The following is a 23486-nucleotide window of genomic DNA, read 5'->3' as shown; positions in this document are numbered from 1 at the left end:
ACTAGCAAAACAAAATACATACTGTATGAGAATTAGGTTAAGATATCTGCAATCCAAAAATGCTATGGGAAGGGAGGGAAACAGGTCCACGACGTAGGAAGTGATGAAGGAAGTAGTAAAGGCGAGCAGTCCGGAGTGTGAGAACTGTTTATGACGATTAGATTAAGGTATCTGCAATCCCAAAAAATGCTATGGGAAGGGAGGAAATAGGTCCGAGACGTAGGAAGTGGTAAAAGAAGTAGTAAAGGAAAGCAGTGTGGAGAGCAGTTGGAACTGGAAACCGTTGGTAGCAGTTAGATTAATGTATCTGCAATACTGAAATGCTATGAGAAGGGAAGGAAACCATCCCTTCCACGTCCTTTGGAATGGGACGAAATAGGAAATGGTGAAAGAAGTAGTAAAGGCTAGCAGTGCAGAGTTTGGGGAATGTTTTTGCAATTATATTAATTTATCTAAAATACTAAAATGCTATGGAAAGAGATGAAAACAGGTTCACGACATAGGAAGTAGTAAAATTTAGCATCACAGAGTGTGGGAACCGTGTGTGGCAGTTAGATTAATGTATCTTTTATCCTAAAATGCTATGAGAAGGGAAGGAAACAGGTCCATGACGTAGGAAATGGTGAAAAAAGTAGTAAGGTCAGCAGTGCAGAGTGTGGGAACTGTCTGTGGCATTATGTATCTGCAATTCTAAAATGGTATAGGGAAGGAGGGCAAACAGATCCACGAAGTAGGGAGTGGTGAAGGAAGTAGTAAAGGCGAGCAGTGTGGAGTTTGGGAATGGAATAATCTATCTGCAATACTAAACTGCTTTCAGAGTAAACTAATGATTTTCCTCAAGCAAAGCTCGGTCCCCAGGTACTATATACTTATACTAATATTAATATTATAAATGAGGATGTTTGTGACAAGTAAACGCCAAAAATACCGGTCGGATCGGGCTGAAATTTAGGGTGATGATAGCTCACATTCTCAATTAACATAGGTACCTATATTGTTATCTCAAAACTCCTTTCAGGCTCGGCCCCAGTGGCTCTGGAGTTTCCCATGTTAACCTTTTGGGTAGGCCTATTCACATTTAAAAGGAATTAAATAATTTTTTCAGCTGATTCGACCAAACAAGTTGGTTCTATGATATTCAATAGCATTAAAAAGTCATAAGGTTTACCAACAGGTTGCAGCACTATTATATTTTTTGCAATTTATGATAACAGCTTATTTGAAGTAAAGCAGCATCAAAAAGTCATACCGACAATCATGCCGTGACCGCGAGTGATACCGACGATCACACCGTGACCACAGAGTCATTTCGACGATCCCGCCGTAACAGTGAGTCATCTCGACGATCGTCCCGTGACTGTGAGCAGTCATTTCGACGATCATGCCATGATTGCCGAGTCAATTCGGCCATCGAGCAGTGACCGCGAGTTACAAGTTTCTATACCTGTAAATCTTTTCCCATTTTTTTTTTAGATCAGTGCTACAAACAGTAAAAATTGATTTTGGTATTTTTTTTGTAACTACGGTAATCAAGACTTTTAAAACAAACCCTTTTTATGCACAGGAAAAATATCCCGTCCTGAAAATCGGAAAGTAACTAACAATCCCGTCCCGTACTAAAAATTCAATCCCGTAATAGTAATGAAAGGTTAGGGATGCTATTACTTTTTATCAACTGTATTTTAACTAGAAGAACATAGGTAGAAAAAAGGTACAAGAACCTTATCAGTACATTACTTTTCTCTGCTCATAATCAAAGTAGAGAATACCTATCTACTGTGTGTAAATGTATTTTGATATACGACTGCTAATGTTTTAGAGACAAAATACACATTACCTTTTTTACAAATTGTATATTTATAAATAAGTTATGAAACATTGTACTAAAATAACAGAATATAAACAATAACAAAGTAAACATATTGAATAGTTATATAGGGAAAAAACAATCTAAAATCTACATTTTCAGTCATCCAACAACATTTGAAGATTTGATAAAACTTTCACTTTTTGTTTTTGTACCTGCCTGAGATATTCCGTGAATGCCAGTTCACCTCTAGCAGCAAAGAAACATAACTTATTTCCTTCATCTCGAAGCTTATATGCTTGTGTTCTGCCGAATCCTTTTGTGTTGAGACTTTGAACACATTTAAACTGCAAATCATCGTTAAGAGACAACAGTCTTTCAATATCTTTTCTCATTATTTCTTCACCATAATCAATTATTCTTTTCCTGAATTTATTTAAGAAATGAGTATAAAGTTTATAGTCCACATGGTTCAGTTCGACAACCCTACTCCGCTCGAAATCAGACATCTTGTAGATGTTATCTGCAGTCCTGGAATTTAGTTTAAGTGACACAACTTTTTCAAGAGGCCAATTCATAAGATCAGCCAAAAGCACCAAGGAAGCTTCCATCCAATCTGACATCATCACTAGATCAAATTCCACATCAATTTTACTAATAAACTCGTCTACTTTGGATGTAGAATTAAAATCTTCTTCTAAGAATCCCAAGTCCCAGCTCATCTGATTAAAGCCTATCCGTTTGAAATATCGCCTGTTGATTTTTTTTACACTGTTTGGGGTTTTCAGTAACTCTTCAAACGTTACGTTGTACATTTTTTGAAATTTATAATAAGAAAAAATAGACTCATAAACATCAGCTGGATGCCTGAGTATTGTGACGTAGACCGTATCTTCGTACATGATGGATCGTACTTCTTCACTGCTGTATCGACTATGGTGAGCAAAAATGTTGTACTTCCTATTCTGGGTGGCATACAATTCATCGATCATGGTCGCACTGAACATTTCAGGGTTCCCGATATAGTTATTTAATGTTGGTAACACAAATGAAAGTCCACGTTCGAGACCAAACCTTAAAAGAATATTTTGAACAGTACTACTTGCACATTTGTGTGCCTTCAGAAAAAAGATGTTGGTTCTTTCCTGGTGAACTGTGGAAGCTGGAGAACGTCCACTAACTGAGCGTGGAGCTATAGCTGTTAGTTCTTCTCTGCTTCCTCCCTGCTCATGACTGCTGTAACAAAAAATATATCATCACAGGACTAAATATAAATAGGTAAACGTGGGGGCCCTAGTTAAGGTTCATCTAATCCCCTGCATTACCTACTTTACCAACTGAGCACGAATTTTAACCCAAATATATAAGTGAAGGGTGATTGTAGAATGGTGTCGGGGTGAGAAGCCTTGTTACTTTGTTACTGACAGCTGTTTCTTTTGCAAGGACTATTTACCAAAGGTTCATTGATGAAAGAACAGGTGGCCCCAGTTTCAAACCATCAAAATGTTTTTGACATTTTCACAGGTTTGAATGCGTCTTTCTGATTGCCAGGTGAGCACTAGTATCCACTCAGCTACTGTCATATCCCTGCATCTGTATTTACTACATTGTCATCTTACTAATAATATTATAAATGTGAAAGTCTGTGTATTTGTTTGTTTGTTTGTTTGAAGTTCAATCACGCACCAACCACTACTGGACGGAATTTGGTGAAATTTGGCATGATGATAGCTCACATTCCCGATTAACATATAGGCATTTTCTTATCTCAAAAATCCTTTCTGGCTCTGCCCCAGTGGCTCTGGAGTTCCCCATGTCAACCTTATGAGTATTCATATTTAAAGTGAATTAAAGAATTTTTCCTACAGTCATCCGATAAAGTTGGCTTCCTTGTACTGTTTATAGTGCAGAAAGCTGCTAATTGCTGCATATTTATACTTTGCCGTACGGTTTATACTTTGTCGTACGGTTTATACTTTGCCGCACATCAGGATTCCAACGAAACAACACAAAACAGCGTGGTTCTATTATGCACGTAATCCGTGTACGCTTGGAAATAGGTTGGCAACACTTAAAGATCATAATACTATGAGCAGCTGATTGACTATTATAACTACGATTTAACCTGTAATTTCGTGTTTATAGTTTCGGTATTTCTGAACTTTCTGGACTTTTCTTTTAAACGTTTTTATTAGAACATTCCTACGATCTTAATAAACAAGAAAATACCTTTAAAGTATTTTTTTAGGCGCGGAAACCAATTCAAATTACAAAATAATACGGAACTATATTCTCAAAACGCGGAGCACATTTCTTGCCGAGGAAAAATAGCGGAGTGATACGGACCGCGGGTACTACTTTCTCTAGGGCACCATTTGTGTTGCCAGCTGAACCTAAAAACGTGTTGTATAGTGTTTGAAAGACTAATTATTTATATGCTTTATAGTGACTGTAGGAAAAATATAATGTGTAACACGAGTGAAAAAGGCCTTTGCTGCACTCGAGATCATAATATCGAGATCGTAAACATTGCTCTCGTGTGCAGCAAAGTGCCACTTTCACCACTAGTTACACAAATAACTATTTCCAGCTGTTTCAACTAAAAAAAAATGGTTCTATGATATGCAAAAGCATTGGAAAGTTATAATATTTACCAACAGGGTGCAGCGCTATTAGCTAATTTGAACTAAGCAGCAACAAAAAGCTGTGGAATACGCAATGAGAACTGTCAAAGTAGGATTGTTTACAGTTGTTTATATGTTTTTAATTTCATGAATAATTCGTGATATTTTGCGAATTTTTATTAATTAATTTTTCTTTATTGTTTAGGGGATGTGGTAGAACATTATAGTTATGGTTGATGTGTAATACTATATAGTATACCGTAAATTTAAAGAAGCAAATTTTATCATCTGTGTTCTCCCCCATTGAGAACGCAAAGCTTGAGTATAACTGCAATAAGCATTTTATACTTAGGCTATATGCCAACCCTGTACGAAGGACGGGTACTCTGCTAGTTACAAATAATGGTCAAAACAGATGTTTATTGTTTATGTTTACACTTTTACATTCTTCAAGTTAAATATATGTAGCGCCCCCGGTCTGCGCACGCGCTCGCACGCTCGGAATCCACACTCGCCCCATGAATCGTCTGCGAATGTAAATAAGTGTAAATAAAATAGGATTGTGCGTTTTTAGTGACTAAGTGTTAGTGATGTGAGAAGAAACAAGAAACAGTTCTTATAAAATCTTTGTTAAACCCCCGAATGGGTCATGGCACAACAAGATAGTAAAAATGTTAAATTTTTCCTTAAATTTGCTAAAATATGTATAATTTTATCTAAAGTTCTATGGATATGCTAAATTTTCATAACATTTTCCTAATTTTCATAATATTTTATTCAGATTTTTATAATATTGTATTCAAATCTAACAGTTTCTTTATCTTTAAAGGTTTTAAAATCAAGTAGGACTAACAAAGAAGCTCTGTGCCAATTTTCAAAATTTTAGCACAACTTTAAGTACACCAAAACACGAAATTATTGAAGTCATGCGTCGAGAGGACTATCGTTGTTTTGAACAGAATATACTGTTGACTTATCGAAACAGCAAAATAGATCGTTTGATCAAATTTTTGTCCTCGTCGGAATTGTAAACTTAAGTCAAAATTCCTCTAGGTCAAACTCATACACACAGCCTACGTTTTTAGTTCTGACTGTACTTGTTGACCAAGTGACACTGTTGACCTAGCGCTACAGCCTAATATTTTGTTTTTGATCTAATGGGACAAGAATAAATTATTTGACCTTCCGGCACTGCTGACTTTCTGCAACGCATCCGTATTATAGTATAGATTAATGTTGTAAATAAGCGAACAGCTGATTTTCGGCCCTAGGGCCGCAAAAACCTGCTCGGTCCCTAAATGACGATGACAGCTGGCATGGACAGCAATACGTAGCTTTCAGCATCAAATTAACGTTTGTATAAAACGGCTAAAATATCGTATTGTGGTGAAAACATTTTTACTCCCCCCACTTACTCACGTGTCAGATTGATTACACCATTTATTTATTTTATTGTGAAGTAAAACGTTGGAGGGTTTCTTCTTTTTCAAAGGTTTTGCCAAACACGGGAATAATTGTAGTACAACTAGTGATTACAGGTAATGGTGGGATCAGTGTTTCCCTACTTATACAAAATAAACAAACAGATAAGATTATGGTATTCTTCATAATCACTAGCATTGTATCTAAAATACGATAAGAGCACTCAACTGACACTGACAAGGGCTTTGCAGATAAGTTTGTTTCAATAGCTAAACGTATTCGATATCATTACAAGACAAACTGACTGAGATACATGTACACTAATTGTCAAACAATGGTTTTCACCACACTATGTTTTCGTGGTGTCATTACATCGCCTAAAGCCGATGTAAAGTTTAAGTTTCATGTTAAAGTTTGGCCGTCCGAGACGTACGATAAATAAATCAGTTGATTTGATTAGGTAAAATGCCAATTTTACTCAAAATATAAACTACAATGCTAAGTTTCAACTACATGTTTAGTGTCAACTACATTTTTGTTGAAATGTTGTAACGACAATAACAACGAAATGCAAAACGAAAATTTTTTTATATTGACTTATTTGTGTAATAGGTACAGATAAAAATACTTAATTTGCATTGTAGAAAATAGTATTTACACTCCAAGCGAAAATGTTTTGCTGATTTTGATCATTAATAAGCTCTAACTTAAAACGCGATTCTCGAGTCTGCAAAACGTGTTCTTGGTAAATTGGTGTAAGATTTTACCTTTGAAAATACGCGATATTACTGGCAAATGACTGTCGTAGCAAGTTGACGGGGAATTTTAAACTTCCCGTTTTCCCTCGTTCGATGGCGTCTACCTGGTCGAGCGGTTGTGCCAATCGTGCCTTTTCCAAGTAGGCGAGTTAACCCTACTTATTCCACTCAAATGATTGTGCCAATACTGCCATGGTCAGAAGATCCAAAAATGTGTGCCAATCGTCCCGTTCCCCGGCAAAGAATAGAACGGCACTCGCTCCGTCATCCGCACTAAATCCTTCTCAAATCCCACTTACTGAATAATGCAACCATCGATGAATGCAACATACAGTTAATATTGTTAGGCCTAGTAAGTGCAACATTGATTTAAATATGGGTCCTTACTTCAGGAATAGATGTGGGTTTACATTTTAGCGAATTTCCCATATCTCTATATATAAATGCGAAATTCCGATCAACGCACAGGCCAAACCATAGCACCTAGAAGCATGAGATTTTGCATACATATTCCTCTCATAGCGTAGGCAGACAATAAGAAGCGATTTTACAAAATTCCCAATGGGCCCCGCCCTTCAGATGGTCTAAGTTAGCATGGAGTTCATATAGGGAGAATAATTAATTTGTGTTGGGTTTTAGCGAATTTCCCATATAGGGAATAAGCTATTACCGTAGTACTCATGGTAAGACCTGGACCCGAGACCGATTTAATTTTTCATTTTGAGGTCCCTAGAGGCCAAAAACACCATCCGTTCAAATTCATATATATATATAAATATATATATATATATATATATATATATATATATTTATATATATATATTTATATATATATGTGTGTCCGTTAGCGCGATAACTCGAGCAAAAATGATCCGATTTTGATGAAATTTGGTACAAACGTGTAAACCTACGTTTATTCGAACGAGTTCGCGATCCAGCATAATCGGACCATGGGAACGGGGGTCAATGGGGGGTTTTATCGGGTAAAAATGGGTTTTTCCCATTTTTGAACCTAAAAACAAAAAATTTTGCGATTTCTTTCTAAACCGTTTTGTAAAGCTTAAAAAAAGAAATAATTTAGTATATTGAAGCGCTGTTGTATGCCTAACGGTCACGGAGAAAATTCAAAAATAGTGTAATTAAAAATTCCCATGTTATTCTTATGGAGAAAATGAAAATTGTTGTAGTTTACTTGTTTATGGGTATATATTGATAAAATTTGGCAAATTCATTTATTTCATCCTATACTATTGACGTATGGTCAAAAACCACTTTTTACCTTCCCCGTAGCAGCAAACCTAAGCACTCGTTAAATCTAATGTTATTTAAATAGGGAATAATATGTCTTATTTATGGAAATATTTTAGTAAAAATGTAATCAGACGAGTTGAAATTCGCTTAGTCTGCAGGTTTGCTGCGGCGGGGGTATTTTACATTTGTCTGCAGTTTATTTAATGATCAGCCGTTAGAATAAAAATTAAGTTTACTAGGTTATTTCGGACCATACAAACATCATAGTTGTGTGTCAGTGAAATAATTAACCTGATTTATTGTGGCCAACTAATTTACTATTTATTAATTTACTAATTTACCTAATTTATTTGACCAACTTCTGTTCTAATATGTGTGATTAGTGTTGTAGAAAGTAGAATTACACTCTTAATTTTTAACAACTTAAGATATAGTTCTGTTAATATTTTTGTATTTGTTTAATCCGTTTTATATTGTCTACACGGTCTATGATAGTATGGACACTGAGGATGTTATTGGCGAGTTCGTTCCACACAATATCATTTACATCCGAGGAGATGGTGCGTGTTTATTTACTTCACTCTTATTCATAATTCATAATTTATCTACACACACTTACTGTGCGCGAAGCAATTGTTGAACATGTTGTGAGGAACTGGGACTACGTCTCAATCTTATCCCACGACAGTGACGGGAATGATTACTTTGATTCCAGGGAATACTGGTATGAAATGTCTAAGCCATTTACCTTTGGTGGGTTGTGTGAACTAGTTGCGGCGTAACAACTATTCACATTTGTTTTCGAGGTTTATTGGAATAGTGAATTACCATATATGTCAAGTTTGGTGGTGAACGTAATGCCGTGAAAATACTCAGATTTACACGATCCCTGTCTAGCGGGCAAATCGACCTTTTAGAGCCACAAAATAGCCCGTTTCTCCCAATTGTCAGCCGATCCCGGAATAAATACATCAAGGCGTAAACGGCATAGCAGGTGCACAGAAAAACAAAGGAAAAAGCAGGTGAAGAACGCAAGCAAAAAGTATAAACAAACTCATTCTGAAAGACATTCGCCAAAGAATCAATGGATGGTAAAAAATCTATCAGCAATGACATATAACAAAAAAATATTTACTATGAAGGAAATAGCTTGGTGGTGATAGCTACCATGACGTTCAAATGTAAGTACTGCGAGGCCTTAAAATGGAAAGAAGAAACACAGGGCATGTGCTGCAATGGTGGTAAAGTTCAACTACTGTACTATCTTTGCAGCACCTACCTGAACCTTTATGCAGTTTGGTCATGGAAAACCACCCTGAGCATACACATTTTATGGACCGGGTGAGACATTATAATAGCTGTTTTTATATTACATCGTTTGGAGCTAAACATGTTGTAGCTGAATTGTTGACTGAAGGTTGTTGGCACTTTAACACTAATTTATAAAAATATTCAACTAATTTGAAAGTTTCCGTAGCAAAGCACGGGCATTCCGCTAGTATATTATACAGGGTTAGTAAAAAGTGTGGAGACCCCCTGTCATTTTTTTTTAACGGCCCATACTAGAAAAACTAAACTCGGCACACCATTATGGCATGTTATGAAGTACTTTTTGGGCATAACCGCCACTCGGTGTTCATCCCCAAAATGGGGGATTTTGGGGGAAACTAAAAAAATTCAAATACAAAGACCCATCGAGTGACCCCTCATTTTGAAGGTCCTGGTAAAAGAAAACAAACGACGCAAACTAGAGGTCTCTATCTCAGTTCAGTACAAAATGGTAGCCAATTGAAATTCTCATAAGTTCCCAAACCCAAAATGAGGGATTTTGGGGGAAACTCAAAAATTTTAAATGATAAGCCCCATCGAGTGACCCCTCATTTTGAAGGTCATAATAAAAGAAAACTAACAACGCAAACTATAGGTCTCTATCTTAACACAGTAAAATATGGCAGCCAATTGAATATAAAATTGCAAGTTATTTCCGATTTCTAAAGATTTCAATCAGCTTCCATTTTTTACTGGATTGAGATAAAAACCTCTAGTTTGCGTTGTTAGTTTTCTTTTTACCATGACCTTCAAAATGAGGGGTCACGTGATGGGGCTTATCATTTAAAACTTTTGAGTTTCCCCCAAAATCCCCCATTTTGGGTTTGGTAAGCAAGTGGCTATTAGGCTTAAAAAGTACTTCATAACATGCCAAAAAGGTGTGTAGAGTTTATTTTTTCTAGTATGGGCCGTTAAAAAAAATAACAGGGGGTCTCCACACTTTTTACTAACCCTGTATATATATATATATACAGGGTGACACAAAGGAACAGGACGTTTTTTAAACAGCTGTTCCATTGTTGTCGCACGTGGTAGGAAGATTGAGGTTATGTCATTACTTTCAGTGAGGCTTGCCATTTTTGTTGACATGGCTCACTGGACCGTAGACCATTGCGTTTTCTCATACGATACTTTTGTCCAAAATGATGAATCTCTCGTCAAAACCCAGAGGGAATTTCGTCGACATTTTAATATTGAACTCCATGGAACGGCACCAAGCCGAAATACGCTATTAAGATGGGTTTAAGGGTTCCTAACAATGTGAATTATAACAAGAAAGAAACCACCAGGCCTTGTTAAAGCTTCGAGAACACCCAAACACTTTACCAGAGTCAGGCCTGCATTGATGAGGAGTCCAAGCAGGTCTGCCCGAAAACATGCTCAAGAGCTGAACATGAACCACAAACCGGTAAGCATAATTCTTCGGAAAGATTTTACATTTCATCCTTATAAAATTCAGGTAGTGCAGGAACTTAAAGTGACTAACTATAATAAACGAGTAAACTTTGCAGCCCAATCAATGAGAGTCTTGAGGCAAATGTTTCCTAACAAGGCGATTTCTCGCTTTAGTGACATACCGTGGCCACCAAGGTCCCCTCACTTGCCCAGCTGTGATTACTTCCTTTGGGGGTTTCTTAAGGAGCGTGTTTATGCTCACAAACCACGTACTCTAGAGGATTTAAAGTTGTCAATCACAGAAGATATCAATGACATTGAACAAGACCTCCTGACCTGAGTTTCAGATAATTTTCATACCAGAATGAACATTTGTAGAGAAGTACATGGCCACCATATGCATGACGTCATTTTCAAAAAATGACTGTTTGGTAACAAATGGCAAATGTTAACCTCACCATGTATAGTATTAAAACCATTTTATTCCTTTTAACTAATGTGTACTACTTATTTAAAAAACGTCCGGTTCCTTTGTGTCACCCTGTATATATATATATAGGTATTGTAATTAGGGCTACTATATAAATTTGAAAACATTAGTATCGTTTTAACACATTTCAATTATCAACTTTTCAAAAGTATTTATATTTATATGTTTTTTGAGCTCTACAAAATGGTTTGGAAAGAAATTGCGAAAACTTTTGGTTGGAAAAATCAATTTTTACCCCATGAAACCCCCATAAACCACCGTTCCTATAGTCCGATCATGCTCGTTCACGAACTCATTCGAATAAATAAATGTAGGTTTACATGTTCTTACCAAATTTCATCAAAATCGGATCATTTTTGCTCGAGTTATCGTGCTAACGGACACAAACACTCGAGCAAAAATGATCCGATTTTGATGAAATTTTGTAAAAATATGTAAACCTACATTTATTTATTCGAATGAGTTCGCGAACGAGCATGATCGGACTATGGGAACGGTGGTTTATGGAGGGTTTCATGGGGGTAAAAATTGATTTTTCCAACCAAAATTTTTTGCAATTTCTTTCCAAACCATTTTGTAAAGATCAAAAACAAATAACTTAGTATATTGATGCGTTGTTATGCGCCTAATAGTTACGGAGAAAATTTAAAAAAATCTATATCTATACTATTATATAAAAATCTAATGGTGTCTGTCTGTATGTGTATTACTAATAGGTGCAAAAACTACTGAACCAACTGGGCTTAAATTTTACAAAAATATAGCTACCATACCAAGGACCATTATAGGACTATTCACATTTCGATACTGACCGTGGGCTTTGCCCCTATGGCTTTAAAAGTTCTGAGGAGAACATTTTTAAAGTAAATATTGATTGGTCTCCATGGCTGTGATGAGAACACTAACAATGTTTGTTTACATTTGCTTTGACATTTAAATATAAACAAGAAGAACTGCTAAACTGCATATTTCACAATTTCAGACAGCTGCTACAAAGAAATTAAATATAATATTTTCCATAAATATGAGGTAGGTTTATTTTAATCTAACCTTTTATCGTGGATTATTTATTCTAAAACTATGTCAATGATTATAGAAAAAAAGATTCCATAACCGTTGCTGTATCAACTCCGGCTCAGTGTTCTTTTGTTTCTAAAATCAATGAAATATCTGTTACTATGTTTTCTTAATGGTAAGTGTGAAAATGTAAATGCAATGGACGATGGAGCTGATTAAGAACTGGTTTGTATATTAAGTTGTTTGTTGATAAGTTGTTTGTTGATATTTTTGTATAGTAGAATCAGAGATGCAATGAAACATATACTGTATTTGCTATTACATTTTTTAGTCCTTGATGCTTTTATAATCATATTAGTTTTGTCTGCTGTCTTTAATGCTAAATTATTTGTTTGAAATTTGTTATAGTACCTATAGATATAGTTTCTTTAATATTTCAAAAGACTGTATTGATAAGGCACAGCAATATTTCTAAAGTTTATAACAGCTGACTTAGTTTTGCTAATGATTTATTGTGAGTTAAAAAAATGAAGATGAAAGGATTTGTGATTTAATATAAAGAAGAGTTTAATATAAAGATATTTAAATTTAATAATTAGTATTTTTGCAACTTCAAAATTGAAATTTTAAATGTCAATAATAAGTTAAAAGATGTGTAATTAAGAGAGATGAAGGTAAATCTGGTAAATCATGTATGTCAAAGTTTTACTCGAAGATTTGGTCAGTTTTTCTCATATCAGCCTACACAAGATTTAAAATTAATCAAAACCAAAATGGTGGTTTCCACTACTTACCAGATTTAAAAGTCATAACTTAAACGTTTCTATTAAGGCCATAAAAGTTGAATTTTGTTTCTTAAAGCGTTGGCGGATGTGTAACTATTATATGCAAGAGATAAAGATTAAAATGTTTCTATTTTGTGTCCTCTTCCCGTTGCAAAGCACGGGTACAACAGCTAGTATATAATATCAAATTCTTATGTTATAATTCGTATGGAGAATAAGTAAACTGGTGTAGTTTGCTTGTTTATGAACATATTTTAATTAAATTTGTAAAATTAATTTAATTCATACTAAACTATTAACATAAAAAATAACCTCCCTGTTGCAGCAACCCTAAGTACTTGTTAAACTAATGCTATTTAAATCTAGTACCAGGCGTCCGAGCATTGCTCGTGGTGGTTAATTTGTAGGAGACGTTAAAAAATAAACATAAGTCTATATAATATGTTCAATTTCCATGATATTATAACGTACAGTCTTAAATATGCAATAAAACTAATTATATAATAACATTTTGTCATGCTCACGTATTGGTGCTATTTGCACAACAGTTTGTGCACGACTCTATTGTCTCCCAAGTCATTGAAAAACATTGTAGGCATAAATAAACTTTTATTACTGACACCGTAAAAAATTACCAAAATAAAAAAATTTCATTTAAAAATAGTATCACTACAATATTGTCATTTTTAAAGCTGAGCTATTCTATAAGACTTGATATTATAATAGTTAATCTCATATTTTATAGCTTACTGACCCATTTTTGACATTGGGATTTCTCCACAAATTAATTGACTTTACTTTAATTAATTGATTAATTAATTGCCGTTAGACGCATCGTACAGTTTTGTGCTAGGCCTAAGAAAATGTTATTTTCATTCAAAACTAATGAATTACCCTGACGAATATACCCTTAGAAATAAGTTAAAGTGTAAACATAAAAACTGCAAAATACAGTAGTTAGTAAAAAAAAATGCAAATAAACACTCCGAATACTCTAAGATGTGGTTTTCTGCTGTTTAATGTAGTTTCAAAGGCTGAATTTAAGGGTTTGCGAGACAAAAAATGTCATGCTCTTGAGTCTAGACCCTATTTACGATTTTTGTGTTGATGGCTTTATATGTGCACATGGACATGGAGATAACGAAGGAAGGATTGTATGTGCCTTATTTAAAGTCTAGACAAAGGTAACTTTTACGGTAAGTTTGAAAGGATTACGGTGTACTGCGTAGTAGCCTATGACAGTTTGGTTTCTCATCAACATGACAATAGAGTTATTTTTAGCATGTTCTTATGAGGTAACGAACCTAAGTGAGTAACACAAAACTTTAATGGATACGACAGAGCGTTCTACGTCCATTTTGGTAAAGAACCGAATAAAAACCGATTCCTGTGTCTGTAACATGTGACAATAGCCATTCATCGAAAAGTGGTTATGTTTGAAGATGGAATTCTTAAATATACATCGAATGGTTGGTAGGTATTTCAAAATAAAGGCTATGTCGGAAATGAAGAAATATGAAAGCTAAAGAATCTATGCGGTACTCCGGTAATTTCTTTTGAGTTGTTCTTGTTTAGACTTCTTTATAGTGAATAATATGATTTCTTCGACTAAAAAATCACTTGTATTTAAGAAGTAAATATTTGCTTGTTTTGGTTAATTTAATTCACACGTTTTAGCTGATCAAATAACGTAAATAATCGTTTCAAGCCTAAATTACTTGCATAGAAGTAAATATTTGCTTGTTTTGGTTAATTTAATTCACACGTTTTAGCTGATCAAATAACGTAAATAATCGTTTCAAGCCTAAATTACTTGCATAGAAGTAAATATTTGCTTGTTTTGGTTAATTTAATTCACACGTTTTAGCTGATCAAATAACGTAAATAATCGTTTCAAGCCTACGAAATTGCAGAATGATATAATAGATCGTTTTTATGAAAAACTATTGAAAAATGTGCGATTTATATATTTCCCCGGGACCCGGGTAGTGGGTAAAAAAACTAAAAAATGACACCTCATTATGAAAATTGGTGAATAAATAAGGAATTTATGGTCTACCGAAAAAAAAAACATTTGAGAAAATGGTGTGACCTGTTCTATAATTTGAGAAAATATAATGTATATAGATCTTATGACTATCTCCACTGGATTGCCCGTCTGACTTCTAGGGCAACTTTCCCATCTGAGGGTTTAGGGCAACTGAGGTGTTAAGGAATAAAAATAAATACTAAAAAATAACATGCAACTAATCTAACAATAAGATATAGGTATGGGAGTAGGCTACATGCCACAGTTAGTAGGCCTACGTGTCATCGCATACACTCCCGAGGTTACAATTCAGACAGAAAAATGCGTTTCTTATCTAGTTATGTACGTACATGTGGTTACAGTTTACAGGTACTACCACTACATAGCATTCATGTTCATTTTTGTAAACAGTCTACAAACGTTTATATAAATCTGTTAAAAATCAGATTTGAAATTTTGAAACAGTCACAAGTTCTTAACCTTTTAATTTTATCTCAAAGTAATCAATTTTCTTTAACCAACTAGGATTTTTTAATATTTATCTGTCATGGTTAATTAATATTAATTTTCACCGTTTAGTTTAAGACCTTTATCATAACAAATATGCTACCAGTGATATCTTGACAAAGAGATACTGATTCCCTTGCACATGATGTCAAGTAATATTTTCGTTCTCAAGTAATTAGGCCTAACTAAAACCCACTTAAATAAACGAGACATTTTCTGTTGTGTTTGGATTAAGCATTTACTTCAGCTCGTATTTCGGTTACACTTTGCACGTGATTGCTTTCCCACTCCGTAGATTTAAACGAAACAACGATGGATACCTTCTGAACAGATTAAGTACGGTGCTATGCCCCAATTAGACCTACTGTATACCTTAACATCCAACGTGAAACCATTGACAATTGGATACAGAAGAAGACATCCCATCTATATGGATCATCGATAATAATAGAGATCGATGATATGGATCAGCTGTCGCCAATTTTTTACTAAAAAAGAATGTAGTTGTGTGAGCTAGTCACAGATTGCACTAGTGTCTAAAACTCTATTTTGTACCTTATTTTTTGTTACTGACATAGTTGCTGGGTCACAACAGTTGCTATAGCTCATAATAAGTCATTCCACCATTAATTGTTTGTATGCTTGTTTGATGGTTTGTATTGGTAAAAACCATCATGTAATCGGCAGAAATCAGTAATTTAGATCAGTGCATTCTATAGGTGGCTCACATCAACTAAGAGTATTAATAGTCAAAGGTGAAACCTAACTTTTGACTCCAAACTATTCAATTGGATTTTTATGAAATATATCGAAAACTATTTGGTTTAGTGCAAAATTCGTAATTTACAAAAATAATCTACGAAAAAATTGCAAATAAGAATGATCCTCTGCATAATCTTGTTAAAGAGAATGGTTACAGAGTTAGCTTAGAATGGAAATTTTAACTCGGAACACCAAAAAATACAAAAAATTTAATAAAAATAGAGCTACACAACCTTTTGGGTTCAGTAGAGTGGGGGGTGGGGGGTTCAAAAACGGATATTTCCACCGAAAACTAAAACTCGAAAATTTTGACGAAAGCAATTAATTAATCCTTCCCCATGTACTATGTATAGTAGAAGAAAGTAAAGAAGAAAAAACGGAGGAATTAGAATGAACTTAACAGATAACTGTAAAGTTTCAAAAAGTGTTTTAGCCTGATTGCGCCTTCATCGGGATTCCTTTAGTACTTAAAACAAACTCAAACCACGAGCACTATACTGTGTGTATGTGTGAGAACGACCTGGTAAGCAAGCAGACAAGCACCTAAACACAGACAGATAACACTTCTATCCATATCTCGGGATTTCAGCTCACTCGAGATGGTATAGTGTTAAGTAATCCAAGTGTTCTGATTTTCCAACATAGCTACCTATAGATAAGTTTTCCTTGAATGTTATAGTGACGTTAAAACAATTATGCCATTAAATCTAAATGTTCATATTAAACATGGTTAATGCACACATAAATTCAGAATAATTTTGTATGACTGTATTGTAGTTATCATGAAAGAGTTTATATAAATTTTAATGTAGTATCTGTAATAAGTATGTTTTGGTGTTGTTTTTTTTTTTTACTTTTAAGTTTTACAAGGTTTTACATTAAAAATAACTAATATCACTAAATATAACGCAATGTATAATTCTAATCTTTCGGGTGAATTTATTTTCGCATAAACAAAATATCGGTAACCAGTAGTGGACATTATAAAAAGGCGGTGACACACTATCAATCTTTTCCTCGATCAAGACCCCGGACCAAGCATGGAGAAGGGAGAAGGGTGGTAAATATCAACAAAAATAGAAAAATGTAATTATCAGAAAAATTGAAAAACCATACAGTTTGGTAATTAATTGGATACGACCAAGAGCATTTTTTCAGTTTTAAGGACAACCTAGTTGTATATGAGACAAACTAGAAAGAAATGGCGGTCAGCGAGGGAATTTTAAGATGGAGCTGGGATTCCAAATATTTTAGTGTAAAAATTAATTGTTTAATTCTACTCTTTTTCGTAAAATTCCCTTTGTAATAAATTCCTATGTTATTTGAAATTATAAATAAACATTTTGGTATATAATATGTGGGGTTAGATCTTAAAACAAAAAAGCCTTATTGTTTACAAAGTTGTATGTAGCGTATTAATAATATCTATTGCAGATTTGTTTATAGGCTTAATTTAAGTAGAGTAGGCTTTGAATGAAGGAAGTGGGTCAAAAGCTATTTCCACAAGAATCTATAAATATTCCGATGGCTAAAATTTGTAATTACTGTATAATTAATTTAGAAAAAGCAGTTTTTCATGGCAACGCAATGAAAACCGGTTGTTACTGGTGTACACACTTTTCGGCGGTTTATTTTTTTGTCGGCTTCCGACCGGAAGAGCACTGTCCTATTGGAATCAACCCAGGTTAACACAATTACACAGTAGGCTATACAGTTCCACTGATTGTACAGTAGTGGGGGAAAACAAACCCCGAAGTGAATATAAAATTCTTGAACTATGCAAACATCTGTGTCTGAGTCTTCTGCATAACGTATTATAAATAATACCCTATATTGTTTAGGGTCTATATGTAGAGGTGCTGTGTATAGGTTTCCGGGTATTTGCACCCTTATAAATAACGTTTCGTCACAAAAATACACGTAGACAGATTACTATCACACCGTTTAAGTGCAATCTTTAGCACAGTGTCATTAAAACAATCGGGCCGAACCAACAAGTTGAATTATTACTTTGTATCCATTAGGCATCATCCTTGCAACATAACGCAACAAACACATCGAATTAGGTATACTGTTTGAGTTTTGAATTTCTGTTTTTGTATGTTATGTGTGTAGGGGTTTTTATTATTTAGCACGCCAGCAATTAGCAAACCCTGAACGAAACAGCTAAATTACAGTAACAGCTTAATAAAACAATACTAATAACCATCAGTCGTAGATGGACAAAACTTTGGTTGTGAGAGCTAACGCAACTTGAACAAACTTAACATAAACAGAACAAACTGGTTGTTCGGTTCATAGCTTCCCATTGATACAGACAGCCGTATGCTGTATTCGCTGGTATCCGCACTCGCGTTCGCCAACTTAGGTTTCTTTACCAAATGTGGAAAAATGCCAATTAAGATAGTAATTAACCTTCGGTTTGTGACAATTCCTCTCATGCAGATACGTTACAACAGATTACCCAGGTTTGTAAGAAGGAAACAACAACTTTTAGACAGTCTCTTGACATGCAATAAGCTTTATAAAATTGATAATTTATTTAACTAAATCCCTTCAGAAACCTATTAGTATCCGAACGACGAATACATGCCTACACTGGGGTACTTTATCTGTTTCTGACAACTGGACTGGAACATATTTTAGAAAACTTGAAATTAATAATCAATCCCAGATTGAAGATAGTAAAAATTATTATATTCCTACCCACCAAGACGACCTAAAGGATTTAATTTTTACCTAAATAGGAAAACTAACCACTAAAAACTCTTGAAAATGTGTACCATAGTTTATAAATTAGAGTTGGTACTCTAGTTTGAATTCTGAAGACCTTTGTTAACACCCTTCAGTTACATACGGACATTTATATGTGTTCTGGAGTCCTATATTACAAAACCGACTATTATGTTTCGCAAAGAGGCCTAGACAAAACTGTCAGTTAAAAATTTGTTTATTTTGTTACCAGTCGAGCCACTAGCAGCTATCAAAAGGGTTTCATTTAACTCACTCAGCTTGCTTTTTAATGTTTTTTTACTTTTCAGTGGACAGTCAAACCACGTATCTACTTCATCTTCCTTCATGATACATATATTGCTACAGAAATTCATCAAATTAATCTAGTGTTCCAATAACATGTTTACGTTTAGATAGCTCAGTGTAAACGTATATTGCTGTAATATTTTTATGGTATGTGTAAGTTTTTGTTTGTCAAAATTGTACGGAAACATATTCCCTATCACAAAACTAAACTAAGAATCAAACCAGGTCAATGAATGTTTAACTCCATGATTGCCATGTTTGTATATACTTTTTACTGGTTTTAATATGAACAAAACTCCTAGTTAATTCAGAAGTAAAAAAATGCTGGTATTTGACACTTTTAAATGAATTTTTCCAATAGGATTTTAAACACCAGATTTTAAATACTTCATTAAAGAATACAAACAGAATTTTTATATCTCTGCATACCATACATCAAATGAATATATGGAAATAAGATGAATATTTTATAACTACGTTAAGATGAAATAGTAAAACAAATATTCGATTTACCTAGAATTAAAACTTTCTAAATTCTAGTGCCAAATGTATATTTTTACAAATTTGAAACAAAAAGTTGGTAAACAGTAGTTGATTTTTAATAGCACTCTATAATAATGGGGGAGTCAGATGCGATATTCATTATTCAATTATTTTTTAATAGAAAGGAAAACTAAATTGCAGAAAACTTCTACTTGTAAATACCATTATTTGTATGAACAAAAATCAACATTTTCAAAAATTAAACCCATACTATAAATCAAGTTGTAAAACAAAACAATCCTACAACCAACAATTATTTACGAAAAAAGAATTTTTTCATTAGGTTGTAATAACTCGGATTCGGTTTATGTCTGCCATAAAAATAAAATTGAATGTTTTTGAAATATAATATTAGGATAAAAAAGGGTACAGTTTCTTAACTGGGCTATGCTAATATTGATTGAAACTATCGATTCGATTAGTAAACCTTCATGAGATTTTTTCACCATCAGCAAATTTGGTTGGTTAGGTTAGGTTATGATTGTTTAATTTTATAATGGATATATTTTAAAATATCGATTATTAATCAATATTTTCAATTCGATAGTTTCAATCAATATTAGCGTAGCCCAGTTAAGAAACTGTACCCTAAAAAATTATCTAACCCACCTGATAATTAATAGCAACGCTAGTCCAGCTAGCAGTAGACAAGTAACCAGCGAGTACCTGCTTGCAACCTGCCGCATGTCCGCGAGTAGACTGTGAAATGTCAAGAGATGAGAGACTTGCTCGTGACATGCACACAGCAGGACGGCAACTAACTACCCTACACTGAGCCGCACTTCGACCGACCCACATCATAATATCGTGCAATCACTTCAAAATGATCGTACCTCATGTGAGTCACCTGCTCGACACACATCAGGACGGCAACTAACTATCCTACACTGGGCCGCACTTTGACCGACCCACATCATAATATCGTGCAGCCACTTCGCAAAATGATCGTACCTCATGTGAGTCACCTGCTCGACACACAGCAGGACGGCAACTAACTACCCTACACTGAGCCGCACTTCGACCGACCCACATCATAATATCGTGCAGCCACTTCGCAAAATGATCGTACCTCATGTGAGTCACCTGCTCGACACACAGCAGGACGGCAACTAACTACCCTACACTGAGCCGCACGTCGACCGACCTACATCATAATATCGTGAAGCCACTTCGCAAAATGATCGTACCTCATGTGAGTCACCTGTACGACAGCAGCAGCTGTTCACAGCAGGACAGCGACGCTACCACTTTAAATTCTGATTTCTCACTCTCGTATCTCAGGCGAATTACTTGTCCAATACACTCCAGAACAACAGCTCAACAGCTACACACTGAGTCCACTATAACCGTCTCACAACGAATCATTACGCAACATTATCGTATGTATGTAATGTTACCAGCCTGTGACATCTCGATTTACGTCGAATTTCTGTTACTTACTTGGTGTATGCCGATCTAAGATTTCAACAGCTAGTTAACGTATATTATCTAAACACGGCAACTATGTCAAGAATGTCCGCTATCTCCGAGATTGGAGAACTATGTCGCTCATGTTCACTAACTACTTGACAGAAAATTTGTTTTTATCGGCCTTCTTCCTTGGAAGATGCAAAGTGACTGAACGACTGGCTGTCTGTCGATTACACAGCATCCCCAGTCCAAGCCGGAGTGGGACAACGGTGGGAGAGGGACGGCGGCGGGATAAATTCCCGCTAGGTATTTTAAAACACATGGTGACAAATGTGAGCACCCATACAAGAGCGGTAGAAAACCGCTGACGTCGTCCCACAGCGTTGTTCGATGTTTCCACCAGTGTTTGTAAAATATTGGATTGACCCGCTCGCACCGCCGCGGGACCACAAAATTGTGGGCTCATTCGGTGTCTCGACGATGGCGTAGATGGTTGGGGACGATTCTAGTGCGTTGTTCACTGACCAGTTGGTGGGCTATGTTTATTTTACCGTGTACTTTATGACTTGAATCATAAACAGAACTGCCTTTCGGATTTTCTCAGATCCCGCATAAGGGCATGGTACTCGCCAAATAAATTTCTAGTTTGATTAATTCCATGAACCCAAACGGACCGTCTTCTTACACCTTCATCTTCATCCTTACCTGTTGCTAGCAAGAGCAAAGCATCTTTTTCTTGTGGCCTCAGATTCATAACTTGTTCTCATAAAACACAATGATATTAATATTCACTTAACACCCTGTTGCGAAGCTGAAAATGAACTGAGGAGAAGTCCCACTTTCCGCTGCCTACCGCTTCGGTGTGGGCTACCCCTATTCCGCCACGTACCGCTGCCACTGATTACCGGTTACTCACCCCCTTCCTGCTCCCGCTCCGGTGTGGACGGGACTTTAAATGCGCTCGCACTCGCACTTGACAGTATTACATACAGATGTTTGTTTGTGCGGCGACATTGTTACATACACTACTACAAACTACCTCTGCGTTTGTACCCAAGATTAGCAGCACAGTCATCTCGGCTCTGGGCTACCCTTCCCATCCCACCCCCTCGCCAGGACACAATACAGACATATGGCTGATGGACTATTGCCGAGGATGTAATATCTTTTCTCTCAACTTGTTAATTTACATTGCATAGTTTAGTTGTTCGCCCTCCCCCTTCTTCTTTAATACGTACACAGTCAGGTAGCAGGTTTGTTTAAAGCAGTTAATCACGTAAAAATAAACAATGACTATTGATGATTTGGAAACATTTACGACTATGCCACTTACTTAATTCAAGTGTGTAGCTTTTTGATGGTTCGAAACTGGGCCCTGCTGTCCTTGATCATTGGGTTTTAATAAAATGGCCCTCACTTATGAAATAGCTGGTCTTAGCCAGTAAAAAGCTACCCAGATCATCAAACCCCATTCTACACTCATCCTTCACTCGTATTTGGGTTAAAATACACACATAGGTTGCGTCCACATCTCAAATGATAATAATGATAGTTGTTACTAAACTTGAATTTAAACCTTTTTACACAATACAAAAAAAGAAAGTATTAGTTTCAATGAAATATTTTATTAGTGTAATTTCAAGCTACAACTAATTAAGAAAGCAAAGTAGGATGTTGCCTGTGCAGACGGAATGTTTGTTAGAGACTGTGGCTATTGTTCACAGGGTCACCAACACTAGTAGACCCACTTATCTGAAAGATAAGTTGAAAACTAGGAGAGATGTTAGAGAGAGGAGTACAAGACAGGATGGCCTGCTGCACTTGCCTTGCGTCCAGTTAGAACATGGAAAAATGGATTTTCTTTTTGTTTCTCCTCGGAAATACAACCAACTGCCAGAAAATGTAAAAAAAAACTTAGTTATAAAGCTTTTCGACTGGACTCCAAAAAACGTCTTTTGTAAATATAAGTTAAGGTATTGTTCGAATAAGTCAATTATTGTTATTGTAATATTTCTTTTGTATTGACTTGAGTAGTTTTAAAAACAGTATTGTTACTGAAAACTGCTTGAAATAAAAGACGTTTTTTTATTATTATTATTATCATCAATAGTGACTCTAGAAACTCTTCCGTGTACAATATTCGTAGACTCGCTGCACAGTTATCTTGCACCCCCTCTACACACGGACACGAGAGTCATTGCTAATTAATTCGTGTTTGCACACTCGGATTCTCTCCCATTGTTCTTGTCTCGTGTTTATTTTAGCTTCCGCCTCGTGACAAGTTCGACGTTTACTTACCTTACAGCTTCATTAATTCA

General features: G+C 35.3%; 1 protein-coding gene across 2 annotated transcripts; it reads right to left on the bottom strand.

Annotated features, from left to right (window-relative positions):
- Positions 1-1837: 1837 nt before the first annotated feature.
- Positions 1838-20631, bottom strand: LOC128982165 (galactosylceramide sulfotransferase-like). 2 transcript variants are annotated; one of them, XM_054401224.1, is made up of 2 exons: positions 20368-20631; positions 1838-3043 (listed from the first exon to the last, which is right to left on the bottom strand). In XM_054401224.1, the coding sequence occupies exons 1-2, from the start codon at positions 20442-20444 to the stop codon at positions 1966-1968; spliced, it is 1155 nt and encodes a 384-aa protein (XP_054257199.1). In that variant the 5' UTR covers positions 20445-20631; the 3' UTR covers positions 1838-1965. The 2 variants fall into 2 exon arrangements, with proteins under 2 accessions (XP_054257199.1, XP_054257205.1); XM_054401230.1 differs by having other exon boundaries at positions 1838-3040.
- Between the last annotated feature and the right edge of the window lie 2855 nt (positions 20632-23486).

This window comes from Macrosteles quadrilineatus, unplaced genomic scaffold, assembly GCF_028750875.1.
Source record: "Macrosteles quadrilineatus isolate MER2022 unplaced genomic scaffold, UCM_ALF_1.0 Scaffold_1__1_contigs__length_201487025, whole genome shotgun sequence".
Lineage (NCBI taxonomy): Eukaryota > Metazoa > Arthropoda > Insecta > Hemiptera > Cicadellidae > Macrosteles > Macrosteles quadrilineatus.
The sequence above is the reverse complement of the archived record's forward strand: the minus strand, read 5'-3'. Positions and strand labels throughout refer to the sequence as shown.